Source organism: Myotis yumanensis, unplaced genomic scaffold (genome assembly GCF_028538775.1).
Source record: "Myotis yumanensis isolate MYYU_CA2020_CCGP unplaced genomic scaffold, mMyoYum1.0.hap1 SCAF_4, whole genome shotgun sequence".
Taxonomy (NCBI): Eukaryota; Metazoa; Chordata; class Mammalia; order Chiroptera; family Vespertilionidae; genus Myotis; species Myotis yumanensis.
Genome location: NW_027223755.1, coordinates 28,579,564 through 28,599,689, shown reverse-complemented (window position 1 = coordinate 28,599,689; position 20,126 = coordinate 28,579,564). Strand labels below are relative to the sequence as shown.

General features: G+C 51.6%; 1 protein-coding gene across 2 annotated transcripts in view; it reads right to left on the bottom strand.

The window, feature by feature from the left end:
* The window catches only part of LPCAT1 (lysophosphatidylcholine acyltransferase 1), a 36,246-nt gene continuing 16,120 nt past the window's right edge, over positions 1-20,126 (bottom strand). The window contains exons 3-14 of one of the 2 annotated variants that reach the window (XM_070411974.1): positions 18,037-18,251; positions 16,015-16,127; positions 14,701-14,761; positions 14,100-14,158; positions 12,134-12,168; positions 10,919-10,973; positions 8,944-9,026; positions 6,641-6,766; positions 5,894-6,047; positions 4,148-4,246; positions 3,776-3,917; positions 2,078-2,364 (exon numbers count right to left, since the gene is read on the bottom strand). In XM_070411974.1, the coding sequence (XP_070268075.1) occupies positions 2,180-2,364; positions 3,776-3,917; positions 4,148-4,246; positions 5,894-6,047; positions 6,641-6,766; positions 8,944-9,026; positions 10,919-10,973; positions 12,134-12,168; positions 14,100-14,158; positions 14,701-14,761; positions 16,015-16,127; positions 18,037-18,251 (1,327 nt within the window). In that variant the 3' untranslated portion in view covers positions 2,078-2,179. Of the gene's footprint in view, positions 2,365-3,775; positions 3,918-4,147; positions 4,247-5,893; positions 6,048-6,640; positions 6,767-8,943; positions 9,027-10,918; positions 10,974-12,133; positions 12,169-14,099; positions 14,159-14,700; positions 14,762-16,014; positions 16,128-18,036; positions 18,252-20,126 lie in introns of both variants that reach the window. The other variant, XM_070411973.1, reaches the window with a different exon arrangement.

Below are 20,126 nucleotides of genomic sequence, written 5' to 3'. Positions count from 1 at the left end.
TTCAAGTACATAGGACTACATTTTATTCATTCCGTTACAAACTCAAAGTTCTTCACATGGCACCCTTTCCAGCAGGGCCCCACATTCTAGCAAGACCCCCCGCATCCAGCAGGACCCCCATGTCCCCACAGGGTCCCGCAGGTGGAGGGGCCAGGGCTGCACTTGCCCGTGTCCTCGTCTCATACTAATGGGGTTTATTCCGACACTATGTACATTCACAGTTCCGAATGCCACTGAGTCACTACAAGAAAGAAAAGGGATCAGGAGGAGCAAACATCCATTCAAAGTCTGCTTATCAGAGATTTTTTTCCTGAAAACGCACTGTGGCATTTCATTCAAAAAACCCTTCATGCACAGACCTAGAGGATGGAGGCCAAATTCAGGCCCCTTCCCTCAGAACATCTTAGTTTATTCACCTCCTTCATTGGTGGGTTTTTCTCTTTGAAAAATGAATATTTATACATTTTATGATTATAAAATTAACCACCGTTAGCCACCGAGGCTGCATCTGAGTTTCTGTGGTGTCCAGCAGGCCGAGTGCCCCGGATGGCCCTCAGCACCCGCCCCTGTGTGCGTCCTGGCTGGCAGTGAGCAGCTGGAACGGGGGGAGGGGACAGCTGAACCGGAGTTAAGGGTTTTCCTGGCGTCTACTGGTAGAAATGCACGTCATGGATGCCTCGGGAAATCAGTAAACATCTTCCCTGTGCTTCTGGCCCTGGTGGTCACTTTCAGTAGAGATGCCCCAAATACAAAATTCAATTCATTTTAGAAAAAAAAAAATTCCCCCCGAAGGAACCCAGAGGCTTTGCTTCAGGACACCAACTGGAGTCTGTGGTTATGATTGTGCTTTAAGGACAGGTTCCAATTCTGTCCTAACAAGTGAACCAAGGGGATTTCAGGAAGAACAAAGGCACCACCAGCACAGTGTCCCCCTTCTGGTGCCAGGAGACTGCTCCTCCTCTGACCCAGGGCGGGACTGGAGTTGGTCCCTGACAGACCTAAGCGGCCTCGTGACCCCGACAGGCGGGGCATCAGCCTGAGGCAATCACCGGCTCTGCTGCTCTCCGGTTTCCGTCTGTCTGTCTGTCCGTGCAGCTCATCTGTCTGCAGGGGCAGCTGCTTTGTCCACTCACCAGAGCCGGAGCAGGGGAGGGATGGCCACCCTCCGAGCAGGACGCGCTGCCCCAGGGCTGCTGGAGGTGCACAGCCAAACACAACAAAGGAGCCGGGACCAGTCCTTCCCTCCTGCCTCACTCATGCCACCCATGTTCAATGCCTCGGAGCTGACACTACAGTGAAGTAGATGACGTCATATTAATACAGAAATACCAAGCTGGTAACGTTTATAAAAAAAGAGGGGGATTCAAAAGGATTAAGGATGGGAGACAGCAGTTCTGGGCTGGAACTCCTGGTGGCCCAAACAGGAGGGAAACTGACCTGGTGGAGAGGCCAGAGAGAGTGAAGTCAAAGCCACAGACAGCCTCAGAGTCTATCAAAAAAGGGCCTATAAATAAATATCCTCTGACCCTCAAAGGAAAATGAAGTAGAAAAACAACTTTCTTCTTTTAAAAAAAATGCTGAATGTTTCCTGTAGTATCTAAATGAGGTTTATAAAATACTCATGAACTCCCACAAATATAAAAATGTTTAAAAACTCCTGGCGGGCCGGCCACGCTGTGACTCCACAAGTTGGCACAGGGTTTGTCTGGAATCAAACACATGCCACATGCCCCGCTTTTCGAGTGTGCATGGAGGCTGCCCACCTGTGCATGTGCCTCGAACTGACCAACAGGGGCCACGTGGAAAGAGTGAGATGACAACCTGAACCCAGGACCCTTGAAAACAAGCCACACCTGGTGTCCACCCACCTCCGAGGACCTGCCTGCAGGGAGACCCCTGAGCCCCACCAAGGTAGGCAGGACATGCCCCACACGGTCTCGCTGTGAGGAGTCCGGGTGGCGTGAGCATAAGGTTTCCTTCCAGATGCCCCTCAGGCCGGTGCCCCATAGAGGAGCAAAGTGGAAACACCCCAGCCTCTGGCACTTGGGCCTGGGGACAGTGACCGAGCAGCCGACGTGAAGAGTGGAGCCCGGAGATGGTCACAGCAGAGGGCTCGTGGCCATGCGGAGGCGGGTGGCGACTGCCGGGGAGCAGTCTCGTCTCTCCAGCACCCTCAGTCCTAGTCCAGTTTCTTCCGCACAGGCTTCCTCCCAGCATCCGAGTTCTCGGGGCTGAAGTCAGCACAGAAGCCGTTGGGGGTGAGAGCGGGAGGCGTCTGTGCACAGCTCTCGAAAGGCGGCTGGTCGGGGTACAGATACTCCTCTGCAAAGTCGGGGTACGTTTCTGCAAACCTGCCGAAGTCGGCTGGAGAGATGAGGGCACATGGTTACTGGGGCTTCAGGAGCAGACAACTAGAGTCTGGAGCTCTTCCCTGGGCCTACGTGACCCTTCCCTCCCCCGACTCCGCCCCCGCCTCCCCCACTGCTCTGGCAGGGGTGGGGTCTACGATCATGGTCTTGGAGGTGAGGACAAGACCCACACTCAGTTTTTCTCTGCTGCGCACAAAATCATAGCAAAAGCAAAGGGGCAGCCACTGCATCCTCTCAGTTACTCTTGCTTGGGGGAAAGCTAAAGAAATGGCACAATTCTGGGCACTCTGGGACTCAGTGCATGTGAGGGAGGTGCTGCTCATCACAAGAGCTGGTTCAGGGACAGGACGAGCGTCCGTGTGGTGACTGATACGCCATGAGGCAGGTGCTACTGATGAATGTCTGTCTGAGCACTGGGGAGACCATGGGTGCATGGAGGGTCACCCTGCAAGCTGGTCACAGGGCCTGAATGCCTCCCTGCCTGTGCATCTCCCAGTGGCCAGGGCTGGTGTTGAGTGGAGAGCACCCTCAGGCTTGCATTCAGGCATCCTGAGAGCAGGTAATGCTCAGAGGCCTTGGGTGTAGGAGCCTGCAGGCTCCAGGGTCATCCATGTCTCCTTGTAGGAAACCTGGAACAGCTTTTACTGGAAAAGTCTGCAGTTGGTCAGGCTCATCACCAACCTCACCAACAACCCCCAAAGTAGGAAGCAGGGCCTGCTATAATGCAGATACACACACACACACACACACACACACACACACACACACACAATAACAACCACCTCCCACCCCACACCCGTGCCTGACATTTGGATGCAATTTTAAAACATGTCCAAACAAGACGTGCACGATGACCTTTCTTGAGCAAATGTCTGCTAGTTTTTCAGCAAGAACACTTACTCATTGTGAAATGCGCACTCTGGCCAGTGCCCTGAGCAGAACGCCTTCCGAGATCCTCCTGCCAGCCCCCCAGCCACAGGCGGGTTTCAGGTCCTGGCCCCCCAGGATCCGGACCAGCCTGCTCTGTGCAGCCACAGGTGATGAAGCCAAACCTTCCAGAGAGGAGCTGTCCAGCAGAGTCCTCAGGGCAGGTGACTCGCTCCTGCACTGAACCCTGATGGCAGAGGCCCTGCCCTGGCCTGGCACACGTGCCCACAGCCCCCAGGACGATGTTCATCCTGGTCCCAGGTCTACTGGGCTTGGAATTTGGCTCTATTCATCGCCTGCAGAAGTCAGATTTGAAAGCTCCCACCCTTCCTGGCCAGGTTTTAGGAAGAACCTTCCTCCTGAGAATCTCTGTTGCAGAAGACACAGGGTGGCCTGACAAGCACAGGTGGGTGGGGGCTCCATGTGTGTCCTCACTTCTGGCACCAGTGGGCCACCCTCCCTGCTCCCGGGCCTCTCACCAAACGTGATCCTCCCCTTCTCCTCCTGGTCGATGGCCCGAAAGAGGTCAGTCACGGTGAGTTCTGCCACCCCTAATGCCGTCTTGAGGATGCTGGACAGGGCATCCTCGTCTATGCTACCATCCTCCTGAGACCCGTACATCTGCAAAGCAAGGCCGGTGTTACCCCGAGGTCTCCTCCTCCATCCTCAGGCCCCGCCAGGCCCACTGCTTGTCCAGAGTGGCCTGTTCCTCCTCCCAGAGGCCCTAACCCACCTGGCAGCATGGCCAGAACCAGCGTGCCGCCCTAGGGAGTGCTGAGCCCCTTAGCGTGCTCCACCTGTAACCCACGTCTCACTGTCCCCATAAATTAAACTCATGTCTCCACACTTGCCTTGAAGGCCAGCTGTATGGTGTCCAGGGTCTGAGCAGGCCGGCAGACGACAGACAAGGCGACCACGTACTCCCGAGGGTCCATCTCGCCGCTCCCGCTCTGCGAAAGAGAGACGGTCTGTCAGGGGCAGTCCGGCCACCTCCCTGGGAGCTGGGGTTCAGCACTGGCTGTTGAGTGTCAACACAAGGTTATTTTTCACACAAACTTGAGATCATGTGTCTACATGGAAAGAGCATCTGAAGAACACTCCTAACCATTGGCTTCTCCACTCTTTAGGCTGCTAGAATGAATCTTCAGTGTGACTGTCACATGAAAGTGCGCAGGAAAGTATGTGCAGCATGAGGACTGTTGCCTGCCTTCCAGAAAAACAGACCTGCCCACAACGAGGCTCACTTCTGGGCTCTGAAACCTAGCCTGCTAGTGACCACACAGTGAGCGTGCAAATCAAAGGTGAGCCCAAGGTAATGACACCACGCAGGCCGAGCACACTGGGTCCGCCTATGCCCCTGACTCTGGGAAGGTGCTTAATCTTGGGTCTGAGGCTCTCTGTGAAATGGAGGATATTCCTACCTTATAAGAACACTGTGAAAAATAAAAATGAACCCACACACTGTGGCAAGATGTCTGGTGCTCAGTGATGATAACGCATCACCAGGATGTCACCAGCTGAAACCATGCTCACTCTTGTATTTCAAACCTGATCTGTTGCCACAGCGTCCGAGTGAGATGTAGCCACAAATCCACCCCACAGCTGCTTTACACCAGGGGTCGCCCAGATGGGCCGCCTGCTCAACTGCACACTGTGGTGCCACAAACCTGCACACTCATGGGGTCTCTAAAGCCCAAATCACTCACCAGCTTCTTCGAGTTCCACCACGCTGCACCTTGTGGCCACACAGAACATGCAACGTTGTCACACGGAACATGCTGTGCTGCACACACATGAAATTCTAAGTGTTCACACCGAACACACTGTTGTCCACATGCAACATGCTCCATTATTCACACAACATACTACGTTTTTCACAGGGAACATTCATGGCTGAAGGAGCCCCTTCACACACACTGTGCCACGTTGACTGCTCCTACAGGACGTACCGCACAGGGGTCTGCACTGCGATTCAAACGTCCAGAATGACCAGGCGTGGGTGGTTTCTGGCTACATGGCAGCCTGCCCTCCTGGTTCTCTGTCTCCCCCGCAAACATTAAAGGCCATCCCCATTCCCAGAGCTGCAGTGACGTGTTGACTCTGTGCAGCCAGCACATACGACCGATTATGATGTGTGCGGTGGAGAGGGGAGGGGTTGCTCTCCAGGGGGAGACCCCCAAGCTTTAGACAGAGGCGATGGGGAACGACTAAGCCGAGCATCCAGAAAGAGGCCATGCTTAGAAATTCTGAAGGCCTGGCTGGGCTGGTCAGTGGAGGCCTCTGGGAAGGGACACGGCAGGGGCGAGGCCAGCATTGCTGTGTGATATCACTCAGCCTTTTAGTGATCTGATCTAAGGAAACCCAAACTACAGACATGTTTATCAGCACATGCTAACTGAAATGTCAGATACTTTGTGCATTTAAAACCATGGGAGAAAATACTCCCGAGGACAGGGTAGGCTGGTAGGATGGGGCTACTGAGGGGTGGTTTTTCCTTCTCTACTTCCAAAACTGTCTACAGAATGTTTATAATACAAGGAAAACAATGTATACTTTGAAGCCAAAGGTTTTGCCACCCCCACTGGGTGATGTGCTACCTCATCAAACAGGGAGAACATGTCGGCCAGCGGGTCGGAGACAGGCACTTCCAGGTAAGCCGCAAACTCTGAGACGCTGATCTTTGCCCCCCTCTTCATCCCAGCACTTTCCGCATATCTATCCAGATCTTTTTCAAGTTTTTCTGGTTTTAGGCTAAATAAAAAGAGAGGAAAAGTTTTTTTTTCAATAAAATCACAGAATGCCAAAAACAAGAGGCTTACTGTTTTAAGACCCAACAAATTATTAACATGATTTATAGACCAAGCTGCTAGTTTTCAAGAACAGGCTTCTAATAACCTGAAGACACGCAATGCTCTGCCTAAGTATGTACACCTCTTGGCAGGGCGGCCTGTGAGCGGGACGTCCTCCAGGGGCAGTTCCAGAGAGCGTGGCACCAGCCATGAGGGGCTTTTTGGCATTTCAGTGTGGGCTGAAGTTGGCATAGAAAAGAGGAAAATAACCGGACTGCCAGAACAAGCACTCCAGCTCTCCTTGATGCCCTGTCTAGAGTGACATCGGGCAGCCCCAGGCGCAGCTGCGACCTCCAGCTTGGTCCCCAACACCTGCAGGGCGGAGGCCCCTGCGAGGTTCTGCCCGGAGTTTTGGTCCAGCACAAAGCTGTTCCTCACTGCTGAACACATCGCACCTGCCCTGTCACACATCACAGCCCCAACGCTTGTCACAGCATTCGAGGGAGTGCCCTTTCTGACGAACCGATCATGAGTAAAAAAAACCCAGGCACTCACCCTAGGCCCCGCACCAGCCTGGCGAATTCCAGAAGGCAGGTGTCTGCAGGGAGCCGAAGCTGTCCTTCCGCCAGGGCCAGCTGGCAGTCCTCAAAGGTGTAGTCGGTCACGGAGACGCCCAGGGCCCTGCAGCAGAGAGGAGGTCCTGCCGTGAGCGCCCTGCACGGCAGCGGTGCCAAGTCACAGGAGCCCCTGTGGTCTCTCTGAGTCTGCTCCGATGGCAGACACCCTGGCAGAGGCAGTGCTGCATGCGTGTCCTGCACCCTGCTCTGAGCCCCTGGGGTACCCTCCTCACACAGCGATTAGTACGTGAGGGAGGACTCTGAACGCCGAGATGCACAGAAGGGCAATGTGGGAAGGTCATGTTTAGTACTAAACATAAATGTCTAATAGCTGACCCTAAATTTCAATTACTTAGAACTTGGGCTGCCCAAGTTTGCACCCCACTAGGAAACAACCATGCATTTGGGCCTTAAAGACGACACCACCACCCCACGGGGTGTTTTATGGAGAAGCTCAATTCTTCACAAGTGACCAGGGATCGCTTTTCTCAGAGCTGACGCCTCCCTGAAGCTGGGAGAGTCGAAACTTGGCCATTCTCAGAGCTGCATCAGAGTTCATGAGAAATAACCTTTCCTGTTAAAGAAGACACTCGAGGTAGGAAATCTACCAAGTACAGAAAACTAAACTTCTCCCCACCCCAACAACTGAATGGGCTTCAGTCATTTGATAAAAGTTCCTGTTGCAATCACATGAGAAGGAAACAGTGACTCTGACATTCTCCTTGATAAACTCAGGTATAATCCTTGCGGGACAGAAGCCAGAATTATTCCTCAGGAAGGGGGATGAGGCCGGCTGAGGGGCTGTCCACAGAGCCCCTGGGGATCCTGGCCCCTCCCAGGTGCATTTGAAGGTGAGAACTAGAGATGAGGGAGGTGACAACCCACTGAAATTCTGCAGCCGCTGAGGCGAGGGGGTGACCCATGGGTTATCTGTCCTCTTCCTTTGAATTAGTATGGACAGTTTCTTTAGGATACATATCTTTAAAAATATTAACAGGTAATTTATATCAGTGTGTACTAAGAATATTTATACCCAACCGGTTGAGCCTGCAATTCCATGGATGGACATTATTTTTTTTTATCAAGAGGTTAAACAAGGGTGTTACTGAGTACCCTGACTTCCCAAAAGTTGAGGATCAAGCACATCCTGGTGGCCAGTGTGAATCAGAGAGGGAAAAGAAGAGGGAGTTCTGGGGTAGGCAGGGCGGGGAAGCCCAAGGCAAGGGGAGGAGCGTTTCACTGCACTCTATCCCTAGCGCCCAATTTCCTGAGGAGCCCGTGGACAAAGACGGAACAGCTTGCTGAGTGTTAATTCATGTATGTTGAGGTGAGATGCATGATTTTGCTCAGTGGAGTCTTATAGAATGCATTAAAGTGGGGTGCAATGTGCATACTGAAATGCTTTATCTTAGAAGTCTAAGCCACACAGGTCAGCAATAGCAACTGTTAAAGCCCCCTCTGCAGCCGCGTGGACCCCCAACGAGTGGCACTCACTGTCAGAGCCGCTGAGCTGCTGAGCCCCCTGCAGGCACCGAGGTGGCCAAAGTCAGAGGCAGCCCCTGCTGCCCTGGAACAGGAGAGAGGAGGAGAGGGGAGAAGACGGGATGGGAGGGATGAAGGCGGTTAGAGGGGCAGGTGTAAGAGCTGACACTACCACTACCTGGAACAAGCTGGGAATGGCCAGAAATAAGAGGTGAGCACGTTCCTGACTGCGGCACGGGTGCCGTACAAGTGGGAGGAGCTACTGTACAAGCTTAGGTGCACAATTACCACACTGAACTTGGTGAGATGGAGCAGGAACACTAATAAACACTGCGTGGGTAGATGGAGAGAGAAGCTTCAAGAACATTCCAGCCCAGACAGACCCTGAAACCTGTAGAAGCCATTGCTCTCACTGACAGCTCTGCTGCCCGTCACACTGGGGCGCCCACACATGCGGCACCTGGGTGACTGATGGCTATGGGCACACCTGACATGAGTGAAACTAAGTGATGTTTAAGGATCTTCCAAATGCTGAACAAGCAGAAATGTCATTTGACAAAAACAGGAGACATGAAGTGTATGTCCAATAGGCCGAGTCCATGCTGTTCACTAGCTTTTACAAGAACCCATCTTCCTAAAGCTACTGGCCTTCTTGTTTTTAGCAGCACTGAGGAGGAAAACAGCAGGTAAACAAGAGTGCTGGGTAATACTTAGGGAAAGGAAATCAGGAGGCCAGGAGGCGACAGAGGGTGCACTCACTCGGCCATGACGCGTCGCACATTGCTGGCATACAGGGCGGGGTCCTTCTTTTCCTCCTCTGAAGGGTTGTACACCGGAAGGAACTGAGCACACAGAGAAGGCTGCGTTACTGGCACAGTATCACAAGACACCCCCCTTACCAATGCCACTATAGTGACAACTGTGAGTCTGAAAAACTTAAGATCTGTCAAAGCACTTCCCGCTAGAATCATCTTTGAAGTGGTCACACGTGCACATGTACACATGCACATACCCACGTGCACAAATATGCACATGTGTGTGTGTGTGAAAAAATTCACAACTCGCCATTCCTCACTAGGAGTACCCACTCCCCGGACACCGCAGCTGTGGCCGGTACACTGTATTTGTAATTTCACATGGGGCTTAGTTTTTAGATGTAAAAGAATGACATGTGTGCTTTTATTTTTAAAGGTCTCAGTTTTGTGTCAAGGATAACACAACAATTTCTACATAAAAGATTATTAGCTTTTGGACATCTACCCAATGTTTTAAATAAGTCCTACCATGCAGAAAAGGCAAACAATCACCATTGAGCCGTTTTCTTTAACACTAATATTTAAGAATCAAGGAATATCCCGAAATACTTCCAATTCTCATAACTGAACCTTTTGCTTACAGCTACATTGAAAAGAAGGACGCAAATTGCAACAGTTCCTCACATGAGCACCAGCGTCTCAGAGGAGAAACACCAGGAATTATGTTTAGAGGGATTTCACAAGCCACGAAGCCTCTTTTCAATGCTTACAATAAGAAGCCAGATCTGAAATAGAGCTGTTTCTACCAGGAGGCCCAGGGCAGGCCCAGCTTGTCTTCCTCAGAGCCTGGCTCCATTGTGCTCTGAGCCACCAGCAGGCAAGCCACGTAAAATGTCCTAAGCTGTGGGCCTGCTACCCTTGGCTCAACTCTGAGTACTAAGTGGCTTACATTCTACTGAAATGAAAAACCTGGTGGAAAGCCGGGTCATTTGTAGTCAGTATTACTCTGCAAAATTGATTGGAAGGTAGTAAAGTGTTTCATTAAATACTTAAGTTGCATATGAGGCGAGGGAGGCCTCTTTAATTTTCAGGTGCAGGAGTAGCCAGGTAATTCCCTTTTTAAGAAAATAAACTCTATTCCTCATCCACTCAGATTAAATTTACAAGTTGAACAAATACAGCTGTATTTAATTTAGATGAGAGGATGGGTGTTGTGACTTTGTCTGATACATCCAGTGGGATGCAAACTGAAAGGCAGGCTACATGATCTGACCAAGTATCAAAGAGAGGATGACAGTATGACAAATTTAGCAGTGTGAATTCAGCAGTATTAGTATCAAGTAAAAATAAAGCTAAAAAATTTATTCATTACATCTGTGTCAATTTGATATGCCTTAAGCTGCACTAACCATAATAAAAGAATGATGGGGTTACCTTCCTTGTTGATTTAAAAAATTGTATCTGAATAGATTAAAAATCATCCAAGAGACACAAAGCGATTGATGCAAAACTACTGGGAAGCACCTCTACTAGTAAGGAGCCATGAGAAATGGCAAGGGTTCCAAGAGACAGATGACATAACATTGTGTCTATAGAGATATCAATGTAACATTGTGTCTATATAAAACCCAAGATACCACTAACACTATATCCACATAGACACCTATATAACATTGTATCTATGCAGACAACATAACATTGTATCTATAAAAGACCTTGATACAATGTATTTATAACCCAGTGGTTCCCAAACTTATTTGGCCTACCGCCCCCTTTCCAGAAAAAATATTACTCAGCCCCTGGAAATTAATTTTTTAAAAATTTTAATAGCAGTTACTCATCGCCCCCAAATGCACCTGTGGCCATCACCGCCCCCCCCCTGGATCGCTGCAGCGCCCACTGGGGAGCGGTAGCGCCCACTTTGGGAATCACTGTTATAACCCCAATGTAACATTGTGTAACACTATATTTATACAAACCTCAATTTCAATTTGATTGTGAAACTGACACAGGGTGAGCCACAGGATTTCTAACCTTAAAAACAAACAGATTTATAGCATTGGTGAGAAGATTCCGTTTAGCAAAATCTTCAACCCCCTTGCCCTGCAGAGGGCAGTACTGGGCAGTTAATTCTCCTTCAGGAGACAGATGCTGAGCCTTCTTCAGCCTAAATCTAAATCTTAAAATACAACAGTGAGAAAAAAGGCTACTTTTATTACAAAGCAGTCTTCACTGTTCTTATTAAACACGCCCATATCTGCAGCTTTAGTATGCCCTGCAAGCCATTGCTTCTCAAGTTTGTCTTCCAGCTCAGGAAACCTTGCCCCATGGGTCCCCACCCAGTCATCTCACGGCAGCGCAGACTGGACAGGCCCTTGCTTATGCCACCCCCATGCCTGGCTCCCAGAGTTCCTGACTTCAGAACCAGCATTTTAAAATTTTTATTTGCAGAAGTTGGAAATGGGGAGCCATCCAGAATCCCATGCCTGGGCCTTCGCTCACTGCTCCCTGGATACACAGTCCCCCTCGTAACACTCTTACACACCCCACTTCGGCCTCATCGACAGCCTCAAGCCTAGGCCACCAGGAGCCTCTTCCAGCCCTTCTCCCAGCTTCTCACCACCCACCCCCACACTCCAGCCTCAGAAATGTGAGGACCACCACTTGGACATGCCGCTCCTCATGGCACCTCCCACGCATTCTGTTCCAAACACTTGACAAGGCCTGGGGGCCGTGGGAGGGCTCTTGCTTGGCCTCAGCACTCACACTTCCATTTCCAAAAACCAGCTCAAATGGCAGCACCCTGGAGGCCTAATGTGCCTGGATCCCATGTTCCACCCTCCCACCCTCCCCTGCCCCCAACCCCTTAATAGCTGAGCAAGAGGAGGGCAGCCCCTGGCAGTCTGCTGTCTTTTCCAGGGACAGGATGGTAATCACTGAGCTGACAGACGCAAGGTGGGAAGAGAAAGGTTCTCACAATTATCTTCTCAGTGGGGCTGAAGGCAATGAACTTAAGTCCCGGAACCCAGGGTGTGGGGACAGACCAGATTTTTACATTCAGTTTCCACAACAGGGTGAACCTAACTGCTGTCAAATAGCAGCGGGTCACGTGTTCAGGTTTCACATTTGCTAAATTAACTGGAGCACTTTCCCGGGAGGACAGGACAAATGAGAGGGCACAATGTCTGACTTACGCTCCGGGGCCTTGCCACGTCCACGTGATGGTGTCCTGGGGGCAAGAAATGAATGGATGAAACATGACTGGGAGTTGGGCATCAGAAATTCCTGGGGATGCCACACGGGTCCCTCCCTCCCTGCCCTTGTCCTAACTTCCTCTGCTGCCCTCCTCCCTGCCCTTATTCTAACCTTCCTCTGATTCCAGATGCTGAGCTCCTCATCCTCCCAAGTCCACTCTGGGGCAGAGAAGAAGGTGGGTGCTCACCACCTAAGACCCCCTCCCAGCTCCTTTTCCTGCCCTCCCCCTTACCCCCCAGGTATCCCTGGCAACCTCAATTGACAACAAGGAGACTTTGTCCATCTGCTCCCTCAGACTTGCTCATGAGGGCCTGTGACACTCAGTCAAATTCCAACACCACACCCGCCTGCACCCCTAACTCCAGCAGGTTGGCCCCAGGTTTGGGAAGAGGTAGAACAAGCCACTGCAGAGCCATGTCTCCCGCACTCCCGTGCCAGGCCAGGGCCCCACTGGGCATTTCTGACCCTCTCCATTCTCAGCCTCAGCAGTCACCGAGGTGGGACATTGGAGGACAGGTGCCTGTTTCTACCCTGACAAAGGTCACCTATGGAGGCTTTTTCCTTCTGCAGTCCTGACACCCATGCACTCCTCTCACAGGCTCCAAAAACCCCTGGCACAGGGTTCCCTGCCACCCATGTGGCCCCCTCTGTGCAGGTCTGTGCTCAAACCTGCCAGCAGTGGGCTATGTCTGTGGCTACGTAGCTGAACACAGGACATGAGCCACAAACAGGCAAAGCAGGTGCCTCTGACACCCGAGATGCACGCTCTGGAACCTATAAGAAACCTTGCTTACAATACGTTCACGGGACAAACTAAAAAAATGGAAAATCTAGAATTCTACACACCAATGACAGATTCTCTTATTTGCAGAGACTGACGAACAAGCAGACCTCTTCAGTTTCAGCTGCGCTGCGAGAATTTTATCTGTCAGTCGGCGTGGCGACCAGTTCTGACTGACATTTATTTAGTGGCCACTCAGAGAGCCTCCACTGCGCCTGTCCACACCCTTAGGCCCAGTGTGCAAATCTCAGACCCTAAAGGCCTGGCCCAGGCGTCACATGTAATTCTGCACAGTCTATACCAGGGACTCCCGAGCCCACTGTGTCCTGGCTGGTAGGTTTCTTCCTTTGCTGTCATAAAGACACTGCAACGGAGAGAAAGCTCCGTGTTACGAGCAGATCTGCCTCAGGTGCCTCCGTGGAGAACCACTCCCATGTGTCCAGGGCCCAGGCAGGGCGGGGACACGAGTGTGTTTGGACCTCTCTCGGCTGCAAGGGCCCTGAGCCCATCAAGGTGAGATGACACCCACGGACGGGGTTACAGAAGTGAGACGCAGCCAGCATGAAAACCACTCCCACAGGGCACCTGGGAGCAGCCATGGCTGCTTTGCAGATGTCGACGCGCAGACCAGCAGGGCCCTGCCTGAACCTGCTCTGAGGTCTTGTCCCAGCTCCGCCTCTGAGCTGGGGATCCATCAAGATTGTCTGGGAGCTCTGAGCCCCAAACACCCCTTCTTTTATTTTGTTCTCTTACAACAAACAAAACCTCTGCACACAACAGAAGCAAGATAAAGGCACATGAACCACAAAGTCACCTAACTCCTTTCTCTCCTGCTGCCTCCAGCCTTTCAGAACTTGAATATTCTTAATTTAAAATTTTCCTAGAGTGTGAACTGGGCAGTGACAGCTGCTGAGGACACTGGGCAGAGAGGGGGGACATGAACATGTCAGGATCGATCACATGAGAGGAGGACTACTCCCTGACCTATAAGGCAAAATTCTGTGCGTGAATATCTGGGAATATTCGGCATAGCAGGGTTGACTGGAAAACCCGTGTGTTCAAACACTTCGCAGTTCTCACTCCCAGGGCCTCCGCCTGAACACAGATCCGCAGAACACACTCACCAGCTTATTTGGGTACCTCAGGACCACCGGCTGGACAGGAACTCCCGGGATGAAGGCACCTGCAGAGAAAAGGGACACAGGAACCGTCTTACTGCCAGGGCGGCAGGTCCTGTGCCTGCGTGGCTCATGCTGGCCTCAGAATAAAGCGGGATTTCCTGCCAGGCTTTCCTGGTCAGCAGCAACCCAATGCCTGGAAGGTCCCTCCCCATCTGTGCTGGTGGAAAATACAGAGAATTCCAGGGTCACAGCCCTGCTGGCAGGAGGCAGACAGGAGTGTCTCCAGGCTGAGCTGCACTTTGATAGGACAACTGGAAGCACTGGTAGGAGTGAGGGTCTCCCCCACTTTTTCAAGGAGAAAAAAATAATTAAGAAAACTACAGCCTAGCCGTGTAGCTCGGTGATTGAGCGCTGACCCATGAACCAGGAGGTTACAGTTCGATTCCCAATCAGGGCACATGCCCAGGTTGTGGGCTCGATCCTCAGTGGGGGGCGTGAAGGAGGCAGCGGATCGATGATTCTCATCATTGATGCTTCTATCCCTCCTTCCTGCTTCCTTTCTCTCTCTGGAATCAATAAAAACATTGAAAAAAAGGCTACATACCAGGTTTGAAGGTAATTAGGCAGGTCCTGTTGGTACAAGTTCCCTCTGGAAAAATCATTATCTTGAAATAAAAAAAAGAAGAGAAAAAAGAGTTCAGCAATAAAGGGACATAATTCAGAATTCACAGGTGCCAATTTTCACAATCTATTTCCCTACTGCTGACATAATTTAGATACTTTAATCATTTTCAGTTGAACAAGGTGAAATGCATTTTGGAAGATTATGCTGATTTCTTCTCTAACTATGAAATTTATTAAAATCTGGAAGCAAAACAAGTAGACAACAGCATGTGCCTTCTTAGACCAGGGAGTTGCATATACTAATTGTGGTCCCTACCTCCTGGCTGCCTCGAGGACCAGACACAACTGCACAGAGCAGGCTGTCAGCGGGAGCTGGCGTCCCGAGGCAGAGCGGGACAGGGACACACAGATGAGAGCGTGTGGCTAAAGGACTCAGGACTCGGAATGGCCCTGGGGATGGGGGTGCTGGCCAGCAAGTGGAAACCCCAACAGAATCCACAGTAACACCTTCCCCATAGCTGAAAAATACCACCTGTGTGGGTGCTTTTAATTCTGGTCCCTGAAGGGCAGACCATCTCCAGGTAACAAAGAGCCACCAGGGGTCCAACCCTGGCATCCCCAAGGGTCTGGCAGGTAAGCTGAAGGAGGGGCAGGAATGGCCTGCACTGATAGGGGTGGCAGCCAGGGAACCACTCCAAGTGGCTGCCCATGGGTACAGGTGCTGGGAGCCAGCCCCCCTTGTGTTTCCTGAGCAGCCAGAACCCAGAGTCTGGTGGGATTTCCAGCTTCTGAATGTCGGCACAGTTTAAAAGAAGAAAATTACAGCTTGGGTCAAACACTTCGACGGCTAACAGCAGCCGAGGCCTGCGCCTCACGGCCTGGGTCAGAAACCAGATGCACGCAGGAAGCTCAGCCCATGACCCCGAAGCAGTGGGCACCTAATAGACGAATGCTCTGCCCAGAACCGAGGTCCTGCCAACCCCGCGGACCGGGTAGCAGCTCTTTCTGACTCAGAACTTATACAAAGATTTGTTGTCAATAAAGACGATTGTGGGAACTTGAGATGCAAGTCTGAATGGTTTCTTCTTCTTTCTTTTAATTTTAAAATTCCAGAATCAAAAGTACCTGATATTTAGCAGATTCTTGGATTTACACTCATCAGAAATAAAAGGAAACTAAACACAGCCAGCCCCCACGGAAGGCAGGCTCTGGCCCTTTTGTTTCTTCTCCCCTCAGTCTTTAAGCTCACACGTGCTGGAAAAAATCCACTCAAACGCAAGCAGGGCCCGGTTACCTGTGGCCACTTGCCATTGGACTGCGCCCGTCTCTTGATTTCCTCCACGGTCCTCCTGCGAGAATCCTGGTCTGACCGGGACACGAAGACAGGCCGTATGTACTTGATCAGAGCTGAAAGGGAAGGGGAGGTGTCATGTGGGGATACACCACTTCCGCTGAGCAGGACCTGGTGAGAGGTGAGACCCTTTGAGGTCCCAGGGGCTGGGCGGGAGTCCATGCCTGGCCACAGGGAACTGGGAAACCACCAAAGCTTCCAGTAAACTTAGAGGACAGCATGAAGCCTTAGTAACAACACTGAGAGTCCACAGGAGGTTAATCAGGGAAAGAGCAGAGCAAGGCTGACCCGTCAGGGAGCAGACAGCCTCTGTCACTGTAAATAAAGAAGAGTGTGAGGGCCATGGACTCAGAGTCGCAGGGCCCAGGACACGTGGCTCCTGTTGTGGGGTGAACTGTGTTCCTCAAAAAGAGAGGCTGATATCCTAGACCCAGACACCTGTGAGAGTGATCTTGTTTGGAAAGAAGATATAGTTTTAAAAAAATATGTATTGATTTCAGAGAAAAGAAGGGAGAGGGTGAGAGGGATAGAAACATCCATGATCAGAGAATCATTGACTCGCTGCCTCCTACATTTCCCACACCGGGGATCGGGCATGTGCGCTGACTAGGAATCAAACTGACTGAGACTTCCTGGTTCATGGGTTAACGCTCAACCACTGAGCCACAGCGGCCAGGCAGAAAGAAGATACTTGCAGATGTACTCAAGGTACAGGGAGGTAGTCTGGATTGAAGCGGGCCCTAATCAGTGACTGGGTTTCATAAGAAGGGGTAACAGACACAGAGGGAGAGAACCATCGCCTGCCTCTGCTAGACAAGCCCTGCTCCAGAACCCACGTGAGGTTTAAAAGGCAGCCTGTATGGCTTAGTTGGTTAGAGTGTTTGTCCTGCGCACTAAAACGTCATGGGTTCAGTTCCCAGTCAGGGCACATACTCAGGTTGTGGGTTCCACCCACCAGTCAAGAGTGGGTACAGGAGGCAGCCGATCGATGTTTCTCTCTCACATGGATGTTTCTCTCTCTCTCTTCCTCACTCTCGAAAAAAAATCAATAAAAATATATCTTTGGGTGAGGATTTGGAAAAAATAAGAAAAAAGGCAGAGGCTGGTTGGCAAGGAGGAGAGCAGAGGCAGGGCCCAGGCAGAGCAGCTGGAGGAACCACGGGGATGCAAACCTGGCACAGGCTGGCCAACCCTCCAGGGGCACCATGGGCAGTGCTCCAGAAGGGCTGGGCCAGGCTTGGAAAGAGAGTGCTTTCATCTGTGAAGTGAGGGGACCATGTAGAGTACCCAGGGGGCCACCTAGAGTGCCCAGGATTCCTTACAGACTCCACAATAATGGTGAGTGTGCTCCATGGTGACCCCAAAAAGATGTGCCTATGTCCTAACCCCCAGAATCTGTGAATGTGACATTTTAAAACAGGTAAGGATCTTGACGTGAGCTCACCCTGGATTATAAGACACACAGAGACACAGACACAGGCAGAGGCCCTGGGACAATGGAGAAAGAGGTGGAGTGACTGGACCACAGGTCCAGGGACGCCTGAGCATCAGGAGCTGGGGAGGCAGGAAGGCTGCTCCACCCTCGGAGTCCCATCGGGGGCTCAGTCCTGAGATAACGTGATGAGAGCCTTCTGGCTCCAGAATGAGAGCACACAGTTCTGTTGTTTTAAGCCACGGTGATCTACCATGAAGTCTAGGGACCTTCCTGTGCCTGGGTTTCGAGAACAATAACTAGTGTGCTGGGATGGAGCCCTGCGCTGTGCCTAGACTTTTAGGATCCTCGGTAATAGAACTTGAAGAAGTAATTCAACAAATTATATTTAAGGGCAGTAATGAAAAATAAAACTCACAATGACTATTACAGAGGAAATCACAACAAAGGAAAGATAACAGGGACGCAAACCCAGGGCCTATTTCCCACGGGAGTGACCTGCACCGAGGGCAGGCGGGGAGGACCTCACTCACTTCCCCATATCGGGATGTCTCTGCTCTCGGCCTTCATCACGATGGAGGACATGGTCATGGTGACGGGGATGGCATCGAAGTAGGAGGAGTGTGGTGCCAGGGTGAGGATGGCTGCCTCAGTGGGCAGGGCCTGCCGCCCCTTCACGGTCACCCAGTGGAAGCCACCGACGAACCACATGGTCCGCATGATGGCCTTGAGCAGGAAGTCCACGACCCTGCAAGAGAGGGTGCAAGTCAAACGGGAGTCTCCTTCCTCCTGTGGACAGTCGTGGACATCCTTGAACCAGATGAGCTCACCAGGAGAGCACAGGGACTCGCTGCAGCCGAGGTCGGGGAGAGGTAGACGCAGCCAGCAAAACAAGAAGGGGCACATGGCGGGTAAAGGATCACAGAGGTGGGGGGATAACTGGACACTGAGGAGACAGTGTGTCCCCGTGGAGGGAGCGTTCTGACATCGAACCCTGGGTGTTGGTCCCTGAACACGCAGGCATGTGAAGAGTGGGACAAGAGCCCAGTCCACCTGGGTCTTTGAGATCCATGTGGTCCTGGAGACTGCTGATCTGCATGTTTCAAATGGTTTTGCTACAAAAGGGAGCAAGCACCCGGACAATGGGAGAGGTGAGAGCTGGCCTGTGTGTTGATGGAACACTCCACCTTCTATTCCCTTTTCCCCCCACCACCATGAAGCAATGGCAGCTGACGATGCATAGGAGGGGCCTGAGGCCACATCCTGGGGCTGCGAGGACAGGAAGGGACTGGGCCATGTCCTGGAGCTGCAAGGAGCTTTGAGCTCAATGCAGGGCCAGTCTGGCTGGGAGCAGGGCCAGTCCCTGGGCAGCAGGTCTAGAGGCAGTGCTAGGCTGCACACTGGAGGGCAGGTGGGGGCTGCTGGGCTTCTCCAGGGCAATCCCAAGCTAAGACCCTGGGGTGGGGAGTCTTTTAGGAGAGCAGAGAAAAGCTGAAAGTAAGTTCAAATCCAGGCCCTGGTCTCCAGTGCACACATGGCACCAGGCTGTCATGAAGATGGACTTCTCAGATCTGAGAGCAGAGTCCCCACACGGAGCACTGGGGACTGAACCATGTCCCCCAAACTCCTATGTTGAAGCCCTAATCCCCAATATTTTGAAATAAGGTGAAATGAGATCATAGGATAGGGCTTGCATCTCATAGGATCAGTGTCTTTAAAAGGAGAGGAAGAAAGACCAGAACACTGTCCTGTGAGGACACTATCCTGAGGACACAGGTGGCATCTGCAGCCGGGAAGAGACCCTCCCCAGAAAGTCAGCCATGCCCGCACCCTGGCCTCCGACTTCCACCCTCCAGGCATGAATGTCTGTTGTTTAGTCCCGGCTAGTGGTACTTGGTTAAGACAGCCTGACAGGACTAAGACACCCTCTTTCTATACCACAAGTTGGGTGTGTGTGTGCGTGTGCGTGTGCGTGTGTGTGTGTGTCAGCACTAAGATGACCATTACCACAGCCCGCCTGGCTTAGGTATTGGCCTGCTGGTCGGGTGTTGCAAGAAGATACTAGTTTTTACAACACTGTGTGTTTTGAAAGTAACTTAGAGTAAGTGACTTTTGTGAAAGGGAGCACTTCCTTTCATTAACAAAACCTAAGATTTTTATTTTAGGAACTTTTGAATGACACTAACATACATTGAGCAAAAAGGCTCCCTAACATAACATCGGTCTACTCAGAGCCGCACAGCTGTGCACAGCGGGGAGGACCCACCTCCCCACCCACTGCACGAGCGTGCTCCCCATTGTGCACAAAGCCGAAGGGCATATGCTCTGAGCCCTGTTATTTCAAAACCTATTTCCTTTTGCCTCCCTGGGTCCCACACTTGGGCACAAGTCACTGTGTATTCCTCTCAGGAGTTCAGTATGCAGTTTGTTCTCCCCTGTTTGTTTGTTTTAAATATATTTTTATTGATTTCAAAGGAAGGGAAAAGGGAGAGAGAGATACAAACATCAATGATGAGAATCCTTTATAGGCTGCCTCCTGCACACCCCACACCGGGGTTTGAGGGCTGGGGGATATGGAAATAGCAGCCATGTGGCTGGAAGGACCCTGTTGGAAGCTGGAGAC